The sequence below is a fragment of the Sciurus vulgaris genome (genome assembly GCF_902686455.1).
Source record: "Sciurus vulgaris genome assembly, chromosome: 5".
Taxonomy (NCBI): domain Eukaryota; kingdom Metazoa; phylum Chordata; class Mammalia; order Rodentia; family Sciuridae; genus Sciurus; species Sciurus vulgaris.
Window position 1 is genome coordinate 165877478 of NC_136465.1, and position 20979 is coordinate 165898456.

Below are 20979 nucleotides of genomic sequence, written 5' to 3' on the forward strand. Positions count from 1 at the left end.
TGGACAGAGCTGCACAGGTAAAACAGATGCTCCTGCAGAAGCTGGGCCCAGAAGATTCCCAGAGCACTTACTACCTGAGAGAGCAGGGAGCCAGTGTTAAAATCCAGAGAGCATCAGCAGGTTGGGCTAATCACAACCACCATTGCTTTTAGCCCTCTGAAGGGAGAACTTTTTAATCCCCATCCCCCAAGAGGAATCTGAAATTCAAAGGTTACATATGACTTAATGTCTTAGCAACTAAGTGGTAGAGTTAAGACTGGAATGTAGAGCTGTCTGACTTTACAGCGGTCTTTCTTTTTACTACATAAACTGTGACTTCTGTGGGTCCCTGCTCTCAAAGAATTTTTAATTTATAAGGGGAAACTTGAAGCACATGTATGTATATTAATAATATAAGGCAGCATGTGATGATTTCTTTTTAAAATTATCTTCTATATATTTTCTAACTTCTTTTAAAATAAGCATGACAGTCGAGTGTATTTTGACATAGTATACATACATGTAGTATAACTTCCCACTCTCATGGTTGTATATGATGTGGAGATTCACTGGTCGTGTATTCACATATGAACATAGGAAAGTGATGTCTGATTCATTCCACTGTCTTTCCCATTTCCATCCCCCCTCCCTTTCCTTCATTCCCCTTTGATTAAGCCAAAGAACTTCCACCCCACCTTCCCATTGTGTGTTAGCATCTGCATGTCAGAGAGAACATTTGGTCTTCGGTTTTGGGGGATTGGATTATTTCACTTAGTGTGATAGTCTCCAGTTCCATGTAATCAGTTTCATGCAAATAATGCAAGGTGTTCTTAAGACCTCACCACATCAAGTGTGGTCTTGGATTCCAACACAGAGCTCCCTGGAAGCCTTCAGAGATGCCCACCAGAGACCCTGATCATGCTTGGCATTTGAACAGGATCTTTGGGTGACTTACTAATTCTGCATGTTGACATCTGGGAGAAGTCACAAAGTTGGAAGGTAATGGGCAAGACACCCCGGAGGAGGTGGCATTTGCCTAAAGAATCCATGTGGCTCCTGCAGTGGTGGCAAAAGAATAGAAAGCAGAAAGCATGAGACAAGTTTTGAGCGTGGAGAGCTTTCCAGATTCTCTTGAGCAGCGAGACTGCAGAATCATGGGAAGCAGGGCTAGGAATGTGAGTTTAGGCCCCGTATTTTGGGGGAACTGGAACTCCAGACAAGGGACTTAGAATTCAATGACCGAGGTGCCACCTAAGGAGCTGGGTGGAGGAGTGGCAGGTTGAGGTGGCGTTTCGTTAACGTGGAGGTTCCGTGCACGTGGACTTGAGCCAGGAGGACACTTTCAAGGTTTTGAGGAGACCAGGCTGCGTTCAAGGGATGGAGAAAACCAGAGGGCCTGGGTTGATAGGATGGGTCCAGATAGCAGGAATGCAGTGGGACGCTGGGATCCTGCTTCCCTCCGCAGGAAGCAGAACTTGTCGGGTCTACCCCAGAGCTGTCCAGGTCCTCTAGCTTCAGGTCCCCATTTCCCTGCTACCTAAATCAAGGACCCCAGTCTCCCACCTGCACCCTAGGCAGGAGTCCTGAGCCCTCCTTCTCTCCGCACGACTTACTGGGCTTGCTCAGACGTGTAGGCTGAGGCCCCTCTCCGGGCACGACCCCGCTGTGCCCTGCTCCCTCCGCTTTCCCTGCTCCTCTCAGCCCCTTCCTGCTTCTCCATTTCCCCTCACTCTGAAGTGCTCACCTCTATCCTCCCACTTCCCCTGACTCATCATGAATTGCTGACTGTCTGGTGGTGACAGGATGTTCACAGCACATGGCACGATGGCAGAGGAAAGCTTGGGTCACTGTGGATCACAAGGTAGTGTGACTCATCATTACCAGGTTAAAATAGGATCACATTTTGAGGTTATAAAAGAGAAAGGTACACCTCTGTCTCCATTGAGCTCAGTCAGGACATCTTAGCTTATTATCTAATTTGGGGTCTTGTAACTTCATAAAAGGGATTCCAGAGGAGAGGAAATGTAGTTAAACTTTATTTGAAATTGTTTGCAGGGAAAAAAAAGACAAAAGAAGAAAAGGTTGTGGGTGATGAGATGAGCTAGCTCCCCAGAGAGAAAACAGGTTCCACGTGGCAAGGGCTATTTCACGTTTCCTTCGAGGTGCGGGCAGAAGCGCCCTGCCAGTAGCAGTGGGTTCAGATGCTACTCAGATAGCTAGGGCAGTCACTAAAGTCCAGGACAGATTTCTACCGGGGAGTCCTACGAAGCTGCTTTTATTCTACTTTATTTTGCTCTTTATTTTTGCAGTGCTGGGGAGGGAACCCCGGTTCTCGTGCACACCAAGCAAGTACTCCCCTACTGAGCTGCACCCCCAGCCCTTTGGCTTTGTCTAAAGGATCTTGTGGGGTGTTTGCTATGGGCTTAGTCATGGGTGGGGCCTGAACTGCAAGACTGCTGGCCGTCCCACGAGCCCCAGAGTTTAGGTTATGATTAGGGACCCCTCCCAGGCTTCTCCTCCTCACCTCCACCTCCACCCTGCCCTCCAGGGGGCCCACTCTGCCCCAGGAGTCTCTGGTGCATTAGCTCTGGCCTCTCTGGTTGACGCCGCCGCTTGCCTAGTAGAGAACGAGGTGCTCCCTCCTCTGGGCTCCCAGCCCTGTCAGGGCCCCTCTGTCTCTCCTCAGTGATCACTGAGCCACAGTGCCCTGAGGGGAAGGGACTCAGTCTGACTGTACTCACAGCACTTGCTACAGTAGGGTCTTGAAGTGTTTATGGGGCACGCAGATACTGCAGAAGCAAGACAGACTCCAGAGCTGTGCTAGAGTCTGGGTATTTATTATTACGGGAATTTAGAGTTTGCTTTCAGTTTGGGGCACTCCAGCACCACCTGACCATTTGAGTGGATTCTTCCTTTAAGTGACCCCTTCCCAGGCAAATACTCTTATTTGTTCAGATTTAGAGTATTTTTGAATATATAATACCTTCATATGGTTCAAAAACCAAAGTGCTTTCAAAGGTGCTCGTCAAGAAGTCTTGCCCACCTCTGTTTCTTCTCCTGCCCACCACGGTGGCCTCCTAATGGCTGGCACTTTTATTCATTTATTATACACTCTTCCAATATTTCCTTAGGCAAATGAAAATGGAACTAGATGGGTTTATTTTTTAAACACCAAAAATAGCCCACTATATGCATTATTGTGATTTCCTTTTTTCACTTAAGATGATTAATGCAGGAGTGCTCCATATCAGCAAGCTTATAGAAAGCATCCTCAGTCTTGTTTGTTAGGTTTTAGTCTTTTTTACAGCTGTGTAGTATTCCATTGTGAGGACGTATCATAATTTAGTTAATCAGATGAACACCTGGGCTGCTTCCAGACTGTAGCAGTTATAGAAAAGCTACAACACATCTCCTTGTGTGTGTATCATTTTGGATAAGTCCAGGCGTGGCTGTAGGATCAATTCCAGATGTGAGGCCGCTGGATAAAGAGCATTTAGGATGTCACCAGCTTCTCTCGGGAGACCTTCCATGTGAGGTCGCACCTTCTGTGCTCCCCCTGGGAGGCAGGAGGGCGCCTGTTTCCCACAGCTTCACAGCAAGAGTTGTGTGGTCCCAGTTTGGATTTTTGCCAATCGGACGATTGAGAAGCGCCGTCTTAGTGAGGTTTCTCTTGCTTTGATGAAGACAGGCCATTTTCTCAACGTTGAGGATCATTTCTGGTTTTCCTTTGGCTGCCACGGGCTCTGCCTATTTTTCTTCGCGGTGCTGGGTCCTTTTCCTCCTGGTTTTATGGGAGCTCTTTTCTGCGATGGACAGATGAGCTCGTTGTCTGTGGCATGATCACAGTGTGCCGAGCAAGTCATTATCTCTGTACTTACGGTGTGTTTTCTTGTCCCTCACGTGGAGACTTGGGAAGTTTTATGTTATCAATCTTTTCTTTTATGGCTTTTGGGTTTTGCATCACAGGCCTTTTTCTACACCAAAGTTGGGAAGGAATTCACCCAGAGGAGGGAAGGAGGCAGGTGTGCACTCCTCAGAGACAGACTGCCAACATCACTGCTTTGTCTGGGACTTAGCCCTGTTCCCACGGGCAGAAGGGTCTGCTGCCAGCGGCCTGTGCCCACTGCCAAAGGCCTGGGTGCCAGGCACCCTGATCGTTGGCTGGTGTGCTCTGCAGGGGCAGGGAAGGAGGAGGACGGGGGACATGGAACGTTTGGCAGCCACTTGTTCCCAACAGGTGGGGTCTGGCCAGGTGCAGCCAGGTCAGTATAATGAAAGGAAATAGAATTGGGACTTTGAAATGAAACTCAAGACTCACGTAAACTTGAACCTTTCCTGGGATTTGAAAAGAGGTAATTAATTTAGAAACGTTCTCCCTCAATATTAGGCTCTGCCAAACTGGCTCAAAGCAGGAAGTATTCTAAAATGGGTTCACAAATATTGGGAATTCAATTAGGAAGAAGTGATTAGGGAGATAATATGTTCTCTAAAATCTTGAGTCCATTACTACAGAATTGAAGAGAGTGAAGCTCTCACAGATGTCGGGGTTGGGGGAGGTCTTGCCACCAGCTAGACTGGATCTGTCTTTACTTTACCACTGTGTGACCTCAGACAAATTGCTTCACTTCTCTGAGCTATGGTTTCTTCCTCTGTAAAAGTAGAAGATACTAATAATTAACCCTAACATTAATGAAGTGCTGAATATGCTTAGGGCACCGTATTTGATGTTTCACACGTTAAATCGTTCACTTTCTAGAGCAGCAGTGAAAATTAAATACCATAAAATGAAGAGCTGGGGCAAGTGCTAGACCCTCATGAACCTTTGGTAGGTGTTCAGGAATTGCTATTTCGCATGCTTGCTGAAACCAGATGAGAAGTCCCAGCATTTACTTGTGGTATTATTCAAGTCCCTTATTCATTCCACAAATACTTCTGGAACCCCACCGTGGCTGGGTGCTGGAGACACACAGTGGGGTCTGTGCTCCAGGGAGCCTACAGGGCAGCAGGGCAGAACTGTTGGCCAGTGCTGTGGACTGAATAGCTGTTTCCCCCCCAAATTCCTATGTAGAAACTTAACCTCCAAAGTGATGGCATTTGGAGGGGAAGCTGAGGAGTTGATAAGCTCATGAGTGAAATCAGTGCCCTTACATGAGAGACCCCAGAGCTGCCTCTCCCATTTGCCATGTGGGAACAGTGTGAGCAGGTAGCATCTGTGAACCAGGAAGAGATGCAAAATCCCCTGGAACCTTAATCTTGGACTTCTCAGCCTCCAGAACTGTGAGAAATAAATCTCCATTTATAAGCCATCTGATCTATGGCATTTTGTTATAGCAAGCCATAACTAAGGACTAAGGAGAGCAAACAGTGACCACATCCTACAGTGGGCTGGGCTAGGGGACAGCCAGGGCGCTCTGAAGCACAGAGTGCATAAACCTGTCCTGAGGCGGGCAGGACAGGGACCTGGGTGTACAGCCCAGCAGCTGTTGTCGGCACAGGGAGCACTGCTGTGGCATGAGCCTTGTACCAGGCAGTTTGGTTCGTCCTTGCTAGAGCCCTGAGTGCTTGGTTCTGTTTTGTCCCTGTTTTATAGATAAGGAAACCGAGGGCCAGAAGGTTGCTCTAAGACACAGAGCTGGTAAGGGGTAGCGCCAGGATCTGAGCCTAGAGATTCTGCACCAGTTTGTATCAGGAGGCAGAAGCAGAGAAATTGGACTGAGGTCCTGTGGTTGGTGGAATCCTGACTGCAGAGTGGGAGCAGCCAGAGCAGCCAGAGGACTCGGCGCAGGAGCATCTTGGCAGGGGCCTTTGGAGCGTCCCGTGGTTCTCTGGCTGGGGCAGGACCAGCAGGTGGACACTGGAACGCGGTGACTCTGTGCGTGCTGAGAATGGCTCCAGGAATTCTGTGGCCTGAAATGCACTTTGCAGGACGGGCCTCACCTGGCTCGAGGCACTTCTGCCTGTTAGGATGGAAAGACCCTTGACAGGAGGGCTCCCGAGGTCTCATCAAAATGTGCCCCCTGCTCCTTTAGGTAGAGGGCTCTGGCTCGCCCTTGAGGTCCCTGTCCACTTCCCACGTCAGTGTTGCCACGCCCCTGGACCTGCCCACAGTGCTGTCTAGGACCTGCACTTTATTTGCTGATCATTGAACTCTGAGCTCAAGAGAGCAGAGGCCGTGTCTGTCTTCTGTCTTTGGAACCTGGCCTCGGGCTGGAATGTAGTAGACACTCAATAAGTACTTGATGAATGAGTGAGTAAGTAACCAGTCCTTCAGCAGAGTTAAAACTGAGTCCTGAAAACGGAAGATCAGGCCTGGGAGGGACACATATCCCCCTTTGAGGGAAAGAGGCTGAGCATTCAGACCCTTGAATTGAGGCACAAAGTCACTGGAGGTCCAGAGGGGAAGAAGAGCCTCAGAGGCAGATGGCACCTGTTCGATGACTGAGCTGGAGGGTCCCTGTTGGCTGTGGGAAGAGCGGTTCTTGTCTCAATGCTGTCCGTAGCCACCGTACTGCCAAGCACCAAGTAAGGTCCAGTCGCCATTCACCGCCTGCTGGGCCTCATGCAAGTTATTTGACCCTGTCAAACCTTGGATTCCTTATTTATAGAATGGCCATATAAAACTCCACAGCACCTCGGGAGCACTTTGACAGCGGACAGAAAATGATGTGCAGTGCCTAGATTAAGTACTCGATCAAAGAATGCTACTCTTGTGATGGTGTTCTTTTAAAAATCTAGGTAGTTCTTAACTTACGTTGTTACAGTTAATCCTCAGAACATCCTGGTGGGATGTGATGGCTGTCATTTTCTAGGGTAAGGGCCCTCGGGGGGCATAGGTGAGTCAAGTTACTGCTCGAAATCCCACCCAGAGTCGGGCAGGAAGCTGAAATTCAATCCCAGATGTGCCCGCCTCCGAGCCGTTCTTCCCATTTGTTGGTATCAGAAGTGGAGACATCCCAAAGTTCAGTGGGTAAAAAACCTGACACAAGAGACAAGTCCTGCCTGGGCGGGGACCGTGGCAGAGTCCCAGACCAGCCTGCGTCCTCTCGGCGTACCCCTTCCTCCGTGTCTTCTTCTCAAGTCTGACCTGTCCTTTCAAAGATGACAGGGCAGCTGCAACCAGGACGCATGGCGTGGCCCTGTGTCAGTTAGCTGACAAGAACAATTTGGAAGGAGAAGTTTATTTTGACTCAGTTTCAGAGGTTCAGATCCTAGTTTGAGTTTGGCCAACTCCATACCTCTGGGCCTGAGGTGAGGCAGAGTACCATGGCAGCGGGCGTGACCGAAGTAAGCAGCTCAGTCCACGGCCACCAGGACGCAGAGGGGGTGTGCGAGAGAAAGAGAGAGGAAAGGAAAGAGGGCACTCTCTTTGTTTGCCAGGGACAAAACATGACCCCCAAAGGCATGCCTGAGTGACCCACCTCCTCCAGTCACACCTTACTTACCTAGTTACCACCCGGTTCAGTGGATTAACCCACTGATTATGTTACGCCTCTCACAATCCAGCTGTTCCACCTCTGAACATTCTTCCATTGCCTCACACATGAACTTCTGGGGAACAAATCACATCTAGACCATAACAGGACCTCACGTGCTTCATGTTGAGTGCATGTGTGCCTGTCTGTGAAGAGAGAATCTTGAAAGAAGACCAGAGGTTAACGGGATGACAAGTTAACAGTATTCTCCTGTATTGAGAGGGTCTGAGATTTGCAGAGAGTCATATTTCCTCTGTATTTTCCAAATTAAAAGAATAAGCATGTATTACTTCTGTGAATAGAGAAAAATGTTGTTTGTAGAAACCCGGAGCACCAGCTCCCGTGTGAAGCTGTGATGTCCCTGGTGTGTGTCAGCCTCGCAGGGTCCTGGGTGCTGTGGTTGTCTTTGCCCGGTAACCTTCCCCAGGAAGCAGGCAGCCTCCCTTGCTGGCCTCCTTTGCCGGCCTCCCTTGCCCACCGCCAGCCCTGGGTCCCCACCGAGCATTGCTCTGAATGCCTCCTGGCCCGCGAGTCCAGCCAGGGCAGCCCACGCTCTCTCCTCATCAAGCTCATTTCACTTCATCTGCCCTGTGACCTCCGAGGTCGGCATTGTATTATCCTCAGTCTTGAGACAGGAACTGCCCTAAAGCACGATCAGGGCAGTTGGACTGTGGGCAGCGTCCCTCTGGCTCTCCTCACTGTACTGAGGCCACTCTGCTTCAGGAAGGTGACACCATCTCTGAGGTCCCCGGGTCTTTGTCTCTTGCCTCCCCTATCCTGTCCCCAACTGCTTCCCATCTCCCTGCCATCTGGCTTCTGTCTCTGGCTCACTCTGGAATCAGCTCAGTACCACTTCCTCCAGGAAGTCTTCTCTGATAGCCGCTGTTTTTATGCAGTTTCAGTTGGAAAACTGCTCTTTGCCTTCCTGAATCACGGTCACCATTTCTTACTGAACATGGCCTCTCTCACTGTTTTTCTTTCCCAACCAAACTCAAGGGCAAGAGTTCAGTTTGTGTGTGTGTGTGTGTGTGTGTGTGTGTGTGTGTGTGTGTGTGTTAGGGATTGAACCCAGGGGTGCTTTATCACTGAGCCACGCCCCCAGCCTTTTTATGTTTTGAGACAGGGTCTTACCAAGTTGCTTAGAGCCTTCCTAAGCTGCTGAGACTGCCCTTGAATTTGTGATCTTCCAGCTTTAGTCTCCTGAGTTGCTGGGATTACAGGCATTTGCCACCATGTGCATGACCAAGAATTTAGTTTCTTTGTCCTCAGTGTCTAGCTGGCACAAATTAGGTAATTAATAAATATTTTTTGAACTAAGTAGTATGATCATTATAATAGCACAATATAATGACATTTTTGTAGATAGAGAGATGAATCCCAAGAGATTTGAATGATTGCCTTATTCATGGTTGATAAATTTTCAGGCTGATACCAGAATCTAAGTCATTGGTTACCTTGTCCAGGTTGACCAAAATGTTGAAGTTCAAAGATGCAGGGAAAAAATACCACCTGAAAGCAAAAAGTTTTAGGGTAAACAAAAATGTTAATTACATACCAGTACAAGGTAGATAAAGGTATATTTAGATTGTTTATATATTTTTCCTTTTAAAAATATAATTGATCATTTTTTACAGACTTTTCTTTTTATTTGCTTAGTATAATTAGTACGGTTTCTGGGAGTTGGGTTTTGAGGCCAACCAACTGAACATTTTAGATGGCTCTCAATATTATTGACAAATAGCCTATCAAAAACATCATACCAGTAAACACTGTAAACAGGAATGATGTGACTGTCAGTTTTACTATATAGAGAGCAGCACTAGGAGTTATCATTATTTAAAATTTGCTTTACTCTCAGAAATACAAGTAGTTCATGCCATTTGTCGGCTTCTTATCTCTTTGTGAGCAAGAGATGGACTGAGGTTCCGTGTGTTTATTTACCCATGTTCTCGTGAGACCCACAAGTTCACGCTCTTCATTATGCTGCCCCCCCCCCATAATATCGATGACTGCAGGCATAACTGTTTCAGTGCCAAGTGGAAGACACTGCCTTAGGTGGCACGAGGGGGACTCGGATGCCATCCTGCCCACCTAAGTAGAGGAGATGGCTGTGGACAGAAATCATGACCCAGTGGCTAAATTATTCAACTGAGAAAAAAGTAATTGATTGTAGGACACCGCTGGGATCAGTGATTCCTGACTTAGTATTAGGGAAGCTTCTGAGACGGGGAGTCATTTGTTACAGGCTTGGAAGGATGCGAAACACCTAGAAGGAACTTCAAATTGACAAAGTAGCATAGACAGCTGTAAATTCCATGAGGTCTTTGACATTTTGACACTGAGAACAGCTGGCTGTTTGTATTGGTTAGAATGGTTTGGGGGCAGGAAAAGCATATCCACCTGAAAGAGTTTCATCAGCCGAGGAGCCTGTACTATCTCACAGGACAAAGAGGCAGCCATTTTTAGGGCTGCTTCATGGGAGGCAAGCAGGATCTTCAAGCCCCCAATCCTTCCCTGTTCTCCTCTCTGTCTTCCTTGGGGTTGACTTCATGATCAGGCAGCTCCCTTCCAATCCTAAACTTGCTGCGTCGCTCCCAATCTTGTGACCTCTCAGCTACATACAAAAATAGGTCAGACAGAGTCTCTCACCCATTCCACTTAATTAGGGAAAGACGTTTTTCTCAGAAGCACCCAGAGGGCTTCTCAGGTGTGATTGGCTATCATGTCACATGCCCCACCTAATCCAATCAGCAACTTGATGATGTAGATTGATTATCAAGATTGGTTTAAAATGGCCCACATTCACCCACCTCTCTAGGACTGAGAGGCGTTAATCTTTGGATGTGTGAGCCCCTCCAAATGGGCCTATGTTAATAAGGAAGAAGGTGAGTATGTATGATTGTTGAATTCATAGCCCTCTTTCCTGCCACACTGTTTAAGAGCAGACTTTTTAATCAGAATTATACCAACATCGATAAAATTTCCATCAAGAAAATATTTTCTGGATTTAACCTTATTGAGCTAAATAAAAGTTTTAGGAAAAATGTTCTATATAGTATATACCATTTTTGTATGACTTAAACTATTTCCATTAGTACCAATCCTTTTCCTTATAAATTTTAGAACAGAGATTGATTTCATTGATCTTATCTATGTATTAAATTTTGTTGATCATATTTGTAGGTTTTGACATAATTCATTTCGTTTTGAGACTATTTGTTCTAATTATCTTGGGTCGAAGTTTGCAGATAAAGAAGTTATTTTGTATCGGCCATTCCTATCAGTAATCTTCGTTAGAAATTGGCTAAGAGACTGACTATATGTAATCCATGATAAAATTGTGAGTGATTCCTTAGGGTGGCAGAGATGAATCTGTGGTTCAGATGGTTGTATTGGACAGTTAGAAAACTAGGACCAAATCTGACCTGATGCCTGTTTTCTTAGGGCTACAAGCTAAGAATCTTTCCTACAAATCAGTTTTTACAATCTATTTGATGATGAGGAACACTAACTGAATCCCAACAAAAAGAAACAATTCAATTCTTCTCAGTAATAGGCCTATACTATGAAAATTATACTCAGTGATGATTATTATTTTGAATTTTGTCAATCAAATTTCCGTGGAAATTTGTTTTGTATCTTATCCTGTAAATTCTACATAATATTCATTATTGATTTTGCCTTTTGGCCTGCAAACTCTGAAATATTTACTATCTGGTCATACACAAAAATGTTTGCTGGCCCCTGCCCTATTGTATGGCTACTGGATTCTTCTGTGAACTCACCATCCTACACTACCTCTCTGCACCTCTGGGGTCTCAGAGCACACAGTGAGCATCTTAGTCTGCTCAGGTTGCTGTAACAAAGTACCATAAACTGGAGGAATTATAAAGAACAGAAACTCACTTCACACAGTTCTGGAGGCTGGGCAGCCCAGGATCAAGGCACCAGCAGATCTGGTGTCTGGTGAGGATCCACTTCCTGGTTCACAGGTGAAGCCTTCTTGCTGTGTTCTCACATGGCAGAAGGGGTGAGGGAGCATTCTGGGGTCTTCATAAAGGCCCTACATCCCGTTTCCACAGGCTTCACCTACATGATCTAATCACCCCTCAAAGGCCCCCCCATCCTAAACCCATCACCTGGTGGGTTAAATTTCAACATGAATTTGTGGGGGACACACTGGTCCATAGCAGCAAGTGAGGTCAATTTGTTCTTAGGGTCAAAATTGTGGAGTCCAAGGACCCGCTTTCCTTGAGAAACAGCAAGTGATTAAGCACATCCACAGTATCCAGTGGTGAAGATGCCATTCAGACAGACACGTGGTGTCAAATAAAAACAAAATTGACCTAAGAGTTTTCTATAAAAGTCAGCTTCCTTTTTTTTTTTTTTTTTTTTTGTATTCAGGTATGATGAGTTTAATATTATAAAAGCCAAACTACTGTTTCAATGTGTCACCATTGGAGGGAAACATTGCCTTTTGAAATGTGGGAGAGTGGAGAGGCCTTTTCCTTTTTCCTTCTGTTTCCTACTGAAGTTAGCTCCTTTTTCTTTCCTTTAACAGATGAGGAAAAAGAAAATAATAGAGCATCCAAGCCCCACTCCACTCCTGCTACTCTGCAATGGTAAGTTTCCATTCTTGGCAAACATGAAGAAAGCTGTAGATCTTCATATATGTAGGATAGGACACCGTGTCGATATTTTGACATTGTCATGATAATTTGATATGCAATAACCCACCTGAAATCTATTTAATTTTCTGGTATATGTAAAATGCTTAACTTAAATCTAACTTGGAGATTTGAATTCTCATTTATTTTATTTGTGGGCAGACTTGTTTTTCATTACACAACACTGGTAAGAACTGGATTCCACATGGATGTTATTCATTGATCTTAAAAGACTCCATTATTATAATTAATAATTTTGCTGCAAACTATAGAATGAGAGGTATTTTCACCCTTACCAATGAGCCCCAAAAGAATGAATAATTAATTAATAATTAATTACAACTGTACAATTATTTTAACACCAGTAACATATTAACAAAGATAATCCACTAGCATTGCTTTCTCTTTGATATTTGAATTTCCTAGACTTGATGACATATTTGATGATGGGCAAGTGGCTACAGTCACATTTGATATTTACAGATAAATTCTCTTCTAAAAGCTTTACTTGGAAATTACGTTGTGGTTTTGACACCAGAGCTCTCCGTGCCTGTGATTTGCCCTTCAGAGGATCTTGACAGTGAAGGCTATTATTGCCCAGCAGTGCAGCCCAACAAGCTTAAAGGAATGAAGGAGAGGGAGAGAGAAGTGGGCAGGGAAAGGAACTAGTCTCTTTTGTGCCAGCTTCCACGTTAGGCCCTTTGTACCCATGCCTCATCTCCTTCTTGCAGTTCATGGTGTTAGTATGTTGGGCCCATTTTACAGAAGAGGAAGCAAAGCCGAGGCAGCTACATCATTTGCCTTAAATGAGCCATTAAGTGGGAAAGGCAGGAATCTGGCCAGGTCTCTTTAACTGGGAATCCATGCTTAGGAAGAAAGGAAGAGAAAAAGCAGGGAGAGAGAAGCAGGGATGGATCAGAAAAGGAAGCATATGGACTTGAATGAGAAAATCATATTCTACTTTATAGTCCAATCCATGCAGAGGTGAGAGCCACACATCATTTAGAGAAAGCATTCAGGAATGGAAAGGTCTTCTCCTTGGGTCTGAACAGACAGGTTGTTTTGCCCCAAGAATAGCAAAGGTTGTTTTCAAGAGCTCCTTTCCCAGCCTTATGGCTTCTTTCCATCACTTGTCCTTATAAAGTTTATCTCATTGCATTTGCTGCTTTTTGCTTCATTTAAAATTTGACTCTACTTCTCAGATAGACTTCCCCCATGCCCATCCCCATAATGCTAGGACACAGAATGAGGCATCTGGGCAAAGGACGTTGGGAGTGGGAGCTTCTAGAAATTGACAGACATTCTTGCTTTAATAAGCCAAGGTGCTGTACATTTCAGAATAAAACATTTGAAAAGGCTGCGAGAAAATTGTCTTGTTTGTGTCTGGTTTTCTGTGATTCTCTGGCATCTGCCTGGCAACAGTGAGGCTGTGGGGTGCAGCCTCCACAACTGACTCCTAGGGCTGAGCTCCCAGCTCTGACACTTGCCAGCGGTGCAGCCTCGGGCAAGGTCTTAACCCTCTGTGCCTGGGCGGATCCCCTGTGAAACAGGATAGCAATCGCCTCTAATGCGTAGTGTGGTCCTGATGGGGCAGTGAGCTGTTGATGGGCTTGAACCGGGTCTGGCGTTGCCAGGGTGCTCTTCCTTCTGAGGCACCTAAGGACCACCTGGTCACCTCCTTTCTGGCACAGCTAGTACTCCTACTGTGCAGAATTCTGTTCAGTTGTCTGTTCTTCTAAGTGAAGGCTCACACAGGTCATCCCAGAAGAAATATCATCCTCCAAGTCACATTGGATTGTTTTGTTTTCTAATAATACATTTGCTCTCCAGGACAAATCAGATGTGACTATGTGTACATTTTAGTCTTATTTTCATCAAAAGGTATCAAGGTGTTCAAAGAACTCAAATTGTCCTCTGAAGCCCTTTATTTTGCATATTTAAGATAGGGTTTCTGTCATTAACTAGTTCAAGGAATGTTTACTGAGCACCTACTGTTTGCCTGGCCCTGTTGTGGGCTCTGGGAATGCAGAGGTGAGTAAGATAGGCTGAGAAGGAACTGAATGGTAGACAAGGAAGGTGTCACCTAGAGGTGAGTGCTGTGCAGAGGCTTAGAATTGGATCATAGGACAGCGTCACAGTGGCTGTTTCAGTTGAGCAGCGAGGGAAAGCTCCTCTGGGTGACATTCGGTGGCTAGATACATGACATGCCCTCACTGACACCCCACCCTAGGGAAATTAGGGGCAGAGGAACATTCCAGACAGGGAACAGCTTCTGCGAAGATTCTACTGCTGTAGGTTGGGCTCCCCAGACTCAAAAGCATGTGCATACAGATGGTTTATTCAGAGGGTACTCAGTGGCCACACCTGCGGAGGCAGGACGAGACCAATGCAGCTGGGCTGTGACAAAGTTGGGATGGAGGTTCCAGCCCACCCGCAAGGAGTTCCCAGGCAGTACTGGCCTTCGGCGGTGGCCCTGACTGAGGTTCTGGGTTCCAGCCTTTATCCCCAGTCAAGCGTGGAACATGGGTGTTCCCCAGAGGGTGTGTTGCTTGGGAGCGGTGGTTCTCTTTATGTCCTGCTGAGCATAGCTTCCGGGGAGGGACTCAGCAACTGACCTCCCAGCCGTGGGGACCCAGCACACCACAGCATCCACTCTTCCCAGGAAGGGAGCAGGCCGCCCTTGTTCCAGCCACCACAAGAAGGTGGCCCGTGTGGCTGGAGCATAGCATAAGAGGACAGTGATACAGATGAAGGAGGAGAGGTCGGCAGGGGAGGTATAAACAGTGGAAAGAAAATGGCCACATTTCTCTAAAGTTAGAAACAGAGACGCTGGAAGTCATGGTGGAGGTCACGGGACCTCCTCTGTAAAGTCCCCATGAGCAATTACTTTCCGGTATAACTTAAATATAGACGCTTTCTCTCCAAAGGAACTGGATGTACCCTTCATTTCACAAGGAAAAGTACATCACTTACAATGTGTCTCCTTTTTGCTCTGGCTGCCTGGGAGCGCAGAGGTAAATCTGAGCTGAATTACCACTGATTTGATGTATCTCTGTAAAATCTGAGATGCTTACATTTTAAATCTCTTCTTTCCTTTATCTTCTTTTTTTTCTCTTTATTTGTTAGCTTTTTAGAAAAAGTCAGGAAATAAGTACATTTAATAAATATGGGTGTTTGCTTTTTTGTTTTTCTTTTAGTTACACAAGTAATGCATTTCCTCTCCAGGAAGTCCATCCATGCAGTATTGCATGCGGGACAGCAGCAGAACTGATTTTACCAGTGCCTTCTGGTGGACATTTAAGTTGTATCCAAATCTCATCTTTAGTATTACAAATAAGGTCCTAAAGATTACCTTCACATGTCCCCCCTCGCACACCTGGGGGAGTGTCTCTCAATGTTGGCATCAAAGAGTTGCTGTGTGTACGCACTTAAAATGCTAATGGGATGGGGCCGGAGTTGTGGCTCCCTGGTAGAGCGCTTGCCTGGCGTGTGTGAGGCCCTGGGTTTGATCCTCAGCACCACATATAAATAAATAAAATAAAAGATCCATTGACAACTAAAAAAATATTTTAAAAATGTTAATGGGATTGCAAATCTGCCTATCGAATGCTTTACCATTTTATATTTTCACTCACAGTTCAAAGTACTTAAAAATTAAACAACAACAAAAATCTAGGACCCCCTACTCCACAACAAGAATCTCATTCTCTGAGGTATTTATGTCCCTGTTGTCCCATCTCCATCCAGGGCAGTGTGCAGCATCAGGATGGCCCGGTGGTGGGGAAGGCAGGCCGGGAAGGACGTTGGCCTCCCCACCCTGGTGCCAGCCTGATAGGGCCGAGCTCTTGGGACATTTGGCTTGTCTTTGGAGTTGGGGCTCTTGCTTCTCCTCCTTCCTTGCCCCTGCCGCCTCCCCACCGCCCTAGATACAGGCCCCCTCTAAGAACAAGTAAAACGGCAGCCAGGCAGACTAAAATAATCATGGCCACGTGATCTGGAGGCAGCTCCCAGCAGAAAACAGGCAAATATTGTCAAATGCCTTCTGCCAAACACTTTCCAGCATCCTCGGTCACGAGGGTTAGTAAATCCCAACTCGCTGGGGACAGTAAGCGCTGCTGGAATCCGGCTGCACAATAACCTCTATTCACACAGAGAATTTCAAAATGGAAAGCAGCCTGTTTAGCCATCCTGGCCCACTGGCCACCAGCGCCCATCCCCCTCTGCGGCCCTCCCCTCACACACCCCAGCATGCCTGCGCACCTTCAGGTGGGGACAGTTTTCCTCTCAGCAGTTTGAAGAGCAAGTAGGCTTTCCCCCCAAAATTAGAGGAGAGAAGGTCAAAGTGTCACTTTCTTGGCAGGGGTGGGGAGGGAGGCTTTATTTTCCTTTTGAGAATGTAAAAATGAGCCCTTTAGTGGTTGACAAGATGTCCACATTTCAAATTTACATGAGACAAAATAAATGTACTGCTTCTCTTTAAGATGTCCTCAGAGATCATAGGTGGGAAACTGGGCCTGGCACTGTAGTAAAGAAGCGTGTTGAAGTCTGAGGCCAGGTCATGGCTCCTAGGCCTCGCTCACTGGGCGCAGCCAGGCCCTGGCATTTCTGACTTGATTCTTTACTCAACAGTGACCCAACTGACGTAATATTTGCCTTCAGAATACAAGTTAGGCCACAGGATTCCCAAAAGGAAGGCTGAACATTTTTAGCTTTGAATACGACCAGAGGGGCCCCGATGCCAATAGGTGTGACCGAGTCCCACTGGCAAACAGCCCCGGATGGAGAAAGGCAGATGGAGGGGGAAGGCGCAAAGGCTCAGGGGCTCGGAGCAGGAGATGCCTGCTCAAGAGCAAGGTGCTTTTCAGAATGACCATGGTGTTTTGGGCTGCAGGTGAAAACAGGAAATGGTAAAGCATCCCATGGGAGGCTTTGCAGGCCCACTAACATTTTAAGCATGTGCACGAGTGGTTCCATTTTTCAATGCCAATGCTGAGAGACCTGCCCGCAGCGTGCAGAGGGGTGCATGTGGAGATGTTCTTTGGGGCCCTGTTTGTAACAGCATCGTGGAGTGGAGGTGGATAGACAGGGAACGTGTGGAAGGGAAGATGGAAGGGGCGGCTCATGGTAGGGAAGGTGCAGCTCGGCTTTGATGCCACCAGAGCTCCCTGCTGAGAGCCGCCGCCTGGGCCCCACAGAAGTATTGACAACCGCTCAAAACCTGCGGCCCTGCTTTTAGACAATGCCAAGTTGTTGTTTTTTTTTTTCAAAATAGCAATAGTAATGATGCACTTGAATAGCCAAAAACTGAGCAGAACCTAGTTAAGTCCAGACCTTTCTGGAACACTGACTCAGTCAGCAATAGCCAAATCTGGGAGAGGGATTAGATTGCCCTAGGTTCTGATCAGATTCAGTCATTGCAAGAGCAAAAATCTCTGATTTAGTCCTTTGCTCTGCATTGGCCAAATCTACAGTTTCAGGACACACGGGGACTGTGCCCAGCTCCTCAGGTAATGTGCTAGCCAGCTTTGGGTCACCGTGAACAACATACCTAACAAGAACAATTTAGAAGGCTGCGGATGTAGCTCAGGGGCAGAGTACTTGCCTACCGTGTGCCAAGTCCTGGGTTCCATTCCAATACCACCAAAAAAAAAAAAAAAAAAAAAAGAAAGAAAGAAAAAAAGAAGAAGGAACTTAGAAGAGGAAAAATTTATTTTGAGCTCATGATTTCAAAGGTTCAGTCCTTGGTCATCCAATTCCATTGCTGTGGACCCAAGATGAGGCAGAATACCATGACAGAAGGGCAGAGCAGAGGAAAACTGTCTAGCTCAGGGCAGCCAGGAAGGGGAGAGAGCAAAGAGCCAGGGACAAGATATATAATTCCTAATCCCCAAGGGCATGCCTCCAGTGACCTACCTCCTCCAGCCACACCCCACCCAAGTTATTGGTCCATCGAATGGATTAATGCACTGATTAGGCCACAGCTCTTATAATCTCATCATTTTTATCTTGGAACAATCCTTCATTGTCTAAAATGGACTTCTCAGGGACATCTCACATGCGAACCTTAACAGGTGATATCACTGGCCAATTCAGTTACTCCTCATGAAGCCCCTACAGACTAGGCTGGACTGTCATGGTCATGGCTACTTACCAGTGGGAATGCATCCTGAGAGCTGCGGGGATAGGCAGCTGTGTCTATGTGAGCACCACAGAGTGCACTCCACAAACCTAGGTGGTGGCTCTTCACGCCTGGGCTGTAGGAATGTGTATGTGTACACGTATGTATGGGTATATGTATACACATGTGTTAATCAGAGCCTATTGCTCCTAGGGTCACGATAAACAAAATAACACAAGATTAAATCAAGCACAGGAGAAAATGATGCCATTAAGAGACGCAGTAAACACAAGACCTTTGAGGTTGCTGGTTGTGGGACAGGGCATGCTGCTTTACAGTGACCTTAGAAGTAGAAGGATACACTCTAAAATGGTGATGAAACAATAGTATAGCTAATATATAAACTAGGAACTCACCACTTATGATCATCAAGTATTACGGACCGTGCATGATTGTACACCACTGGCACCAGCAATAGCGGTGTTCAGGTCTGTCATGACCTTATGGGACCACCGTCATATGTGTGGTTCATTGGTAGCTGAACTGTTAACCACATGGCATGTGACAGTACCTTTGTTTAAGGAGGAGGAGACCGAGGCGGTTGTCTGAACACAACAGAAGGTCACAGTCCCACTCTTCCTAAGGGGACAAAATACCTGATCCCCAAGAAGACCTCCAATAACAAGGAGGCCAGGCCAGCAGAATTCCTGGAAGAAGTCTGGGGGTCCACCCAAACATGCTTCTGATTGACTTGTCTAATCAGCAGCAATTCATGAGCTTAACTGTTGTCATTTATTAAAATGGATTTTAAGAAATTTGTTTCATGTTGTTTGGGCCTTGTATGGAGTCAGCCTTAACTTGAATCAAGCTAAACACCACCAAGTAGGAGTTTATTGTCGGTTAGTTCCCACCTTCCTTGGGATAAATTGCCAGCTTCTTAAAGGAGGGGACAGGAGTGGTGTCTTCTTGTTGGCATTCTGCAGTGCCTGGCACATAGTAGATGCTCAGTAAATATATGCTGACCAACCAAATGAATGTCAGACCCAAACATACAATGAGAGCTTTGGAGGCATCTTGGCTTAGGTCTACTCCACCCTGTGACTTTGGGCAAGTCTCTTTCTCTCCCTGACCCTCCACTTCTTCCTCCATATCATGGGGATGACATTACTCACCTTGAGCGGGTAGTGATAGTGAATATGAATGTCACATAGTGGGAACTTCTGATGCCCAGTAAGGAAGCTGGGCTTATGTTAGGAGGGAGCCGGTTGTTTTGTTGCAGTGTTGGGATGAGCCCAGGGCCTTGTGCATGCTGGGCAAGTCCTCTACCACTGAGCTACAACCCCATCCTCTGTCGATGGGCTTAGACTTGTCCTGATTGCTTACCAAGTTCTTTCTTTTCTTTTCTTTTCTTTTCTTTTTTTCATAGTTTACAGTCTCAGATCTCTGTGAAAAGCTATTATTTTAAAAAATTATGTTGACTTTTGGTAAAATAGAAGAAAAATGTCAGTTCTAGACCTGTCTACAAGGACTTTGAGAAGTGGATGCTTAGAACATACAGCTGGGTGCACATGTGAGGAATCACAGGTTTAACCTGAGGACAGAGAGGGCTGTGGCAGTCGGTGCCAAAACATTTGTTCTTCATTGTCAAATACCCACATGAAGCTTCCTCTGTGCATCCCAGGAGGCTGCACGCTGAAGCCCCTGAGGACCTCTTAAAAAATGCACGCCTCAGGTCATGACTCACACGAGCTAGCAGACCAGCTCCATTATCTCTCCATAATAGGACAGGCTCAATTCAAATATGATCAAGTGGTTAAGCAGAAGCTAAGAAAACAGAATAAGTCAGGAATTTTTTTCGTGATCATTAAAAAAAAAAAAAAAATCCAGGTATAATGGAGCATTGTGCACCGTGTCAGACTAATGATGTCCTCCAAAAGAGGCGTAAAGGGGAAATTTCATCATCAGATATGAAGAGAAGTAATTAACTGCTTTCTCACTGCTGTGCCTTGGTCAGGGAGCAGACATTCCAATTAGCAGCCCCGGCACACGCACAGCCTCTGGATTTTGTGAGGTGGTTTGGGGAAAGGTGTCAGGACGCTATTCCTGTAGAAACCCATTGAGCCTTAGAGGTGCCCTTCCTTGCCAATTACATCCATCCATTCGTACCGCTGATTAAAATGCTTCATAGTCATAAGCCACCTGGCTACTCCGAGGCTCAGAAGCTTCCATAAGAAGAACAAAACGTGGTGGAAATGTCATTACTTGGAAGACCCTGGCCCTTGACAGGTCTTGCTTCATTAGCTCAGCCGATGTGAACTGTGACTTACACACATCTCATTCAAATTGTTTGTTGTTGCTATGGGCTCATTTAATGTGGCGTATTATAAGCAGGATCTTGTATTGTAATCTTGATCTCTTGGCCAGATTTAGTGAACAAATAGGTCACAAGAACAACAAAAAGGAACTCAGACACAGGCTTAAGTCATAAATAATGGATGAAGAGCCAGGTGTTTACCTGAGCACCCATGCTGTCTGACACTACATTTGAAGGCATTTTCCCTCCAGAAATGCCCAGGGGCATTTTTAATCATAAGAATGGAGCCTCGAGCAACCACTCAGCCCCATCAGGAACCTGAGATCTTGCCTTCCCACCAACTAGGAGTCCCTCTGTTACCTCTGTCACCACAGCCACTACTTCAGTTCATGCCCATCCTGTCTTCCTGAGCTCTTTACCATAACTCCT

General features: G+C 46.2%; 1 protein-coding gene across 3 annotated transcripts in view; it reads left to right on the plus strand.

The window, feature by feature from the left end:
• Positions 1-20979, plus strand: part of RFX4 (regulatory factor X4) — a 159066-nt gene that overhangs the window by 36446 nt on the left and 101641 nt on the right. For all 3 annotated transcript variants that reach the window (XM_079143091.1, XM_079143092.1, XM_079143093.1), the window contains one exon: positions 12013-12073. In XM_079143091.1, coding sequence (XP_078999217.1) covers positions 12013-12073 — 61 coding nt within the window. The remainder of the gene's footprint in view (positions 1-12012; positions 12074-20979) is intronic.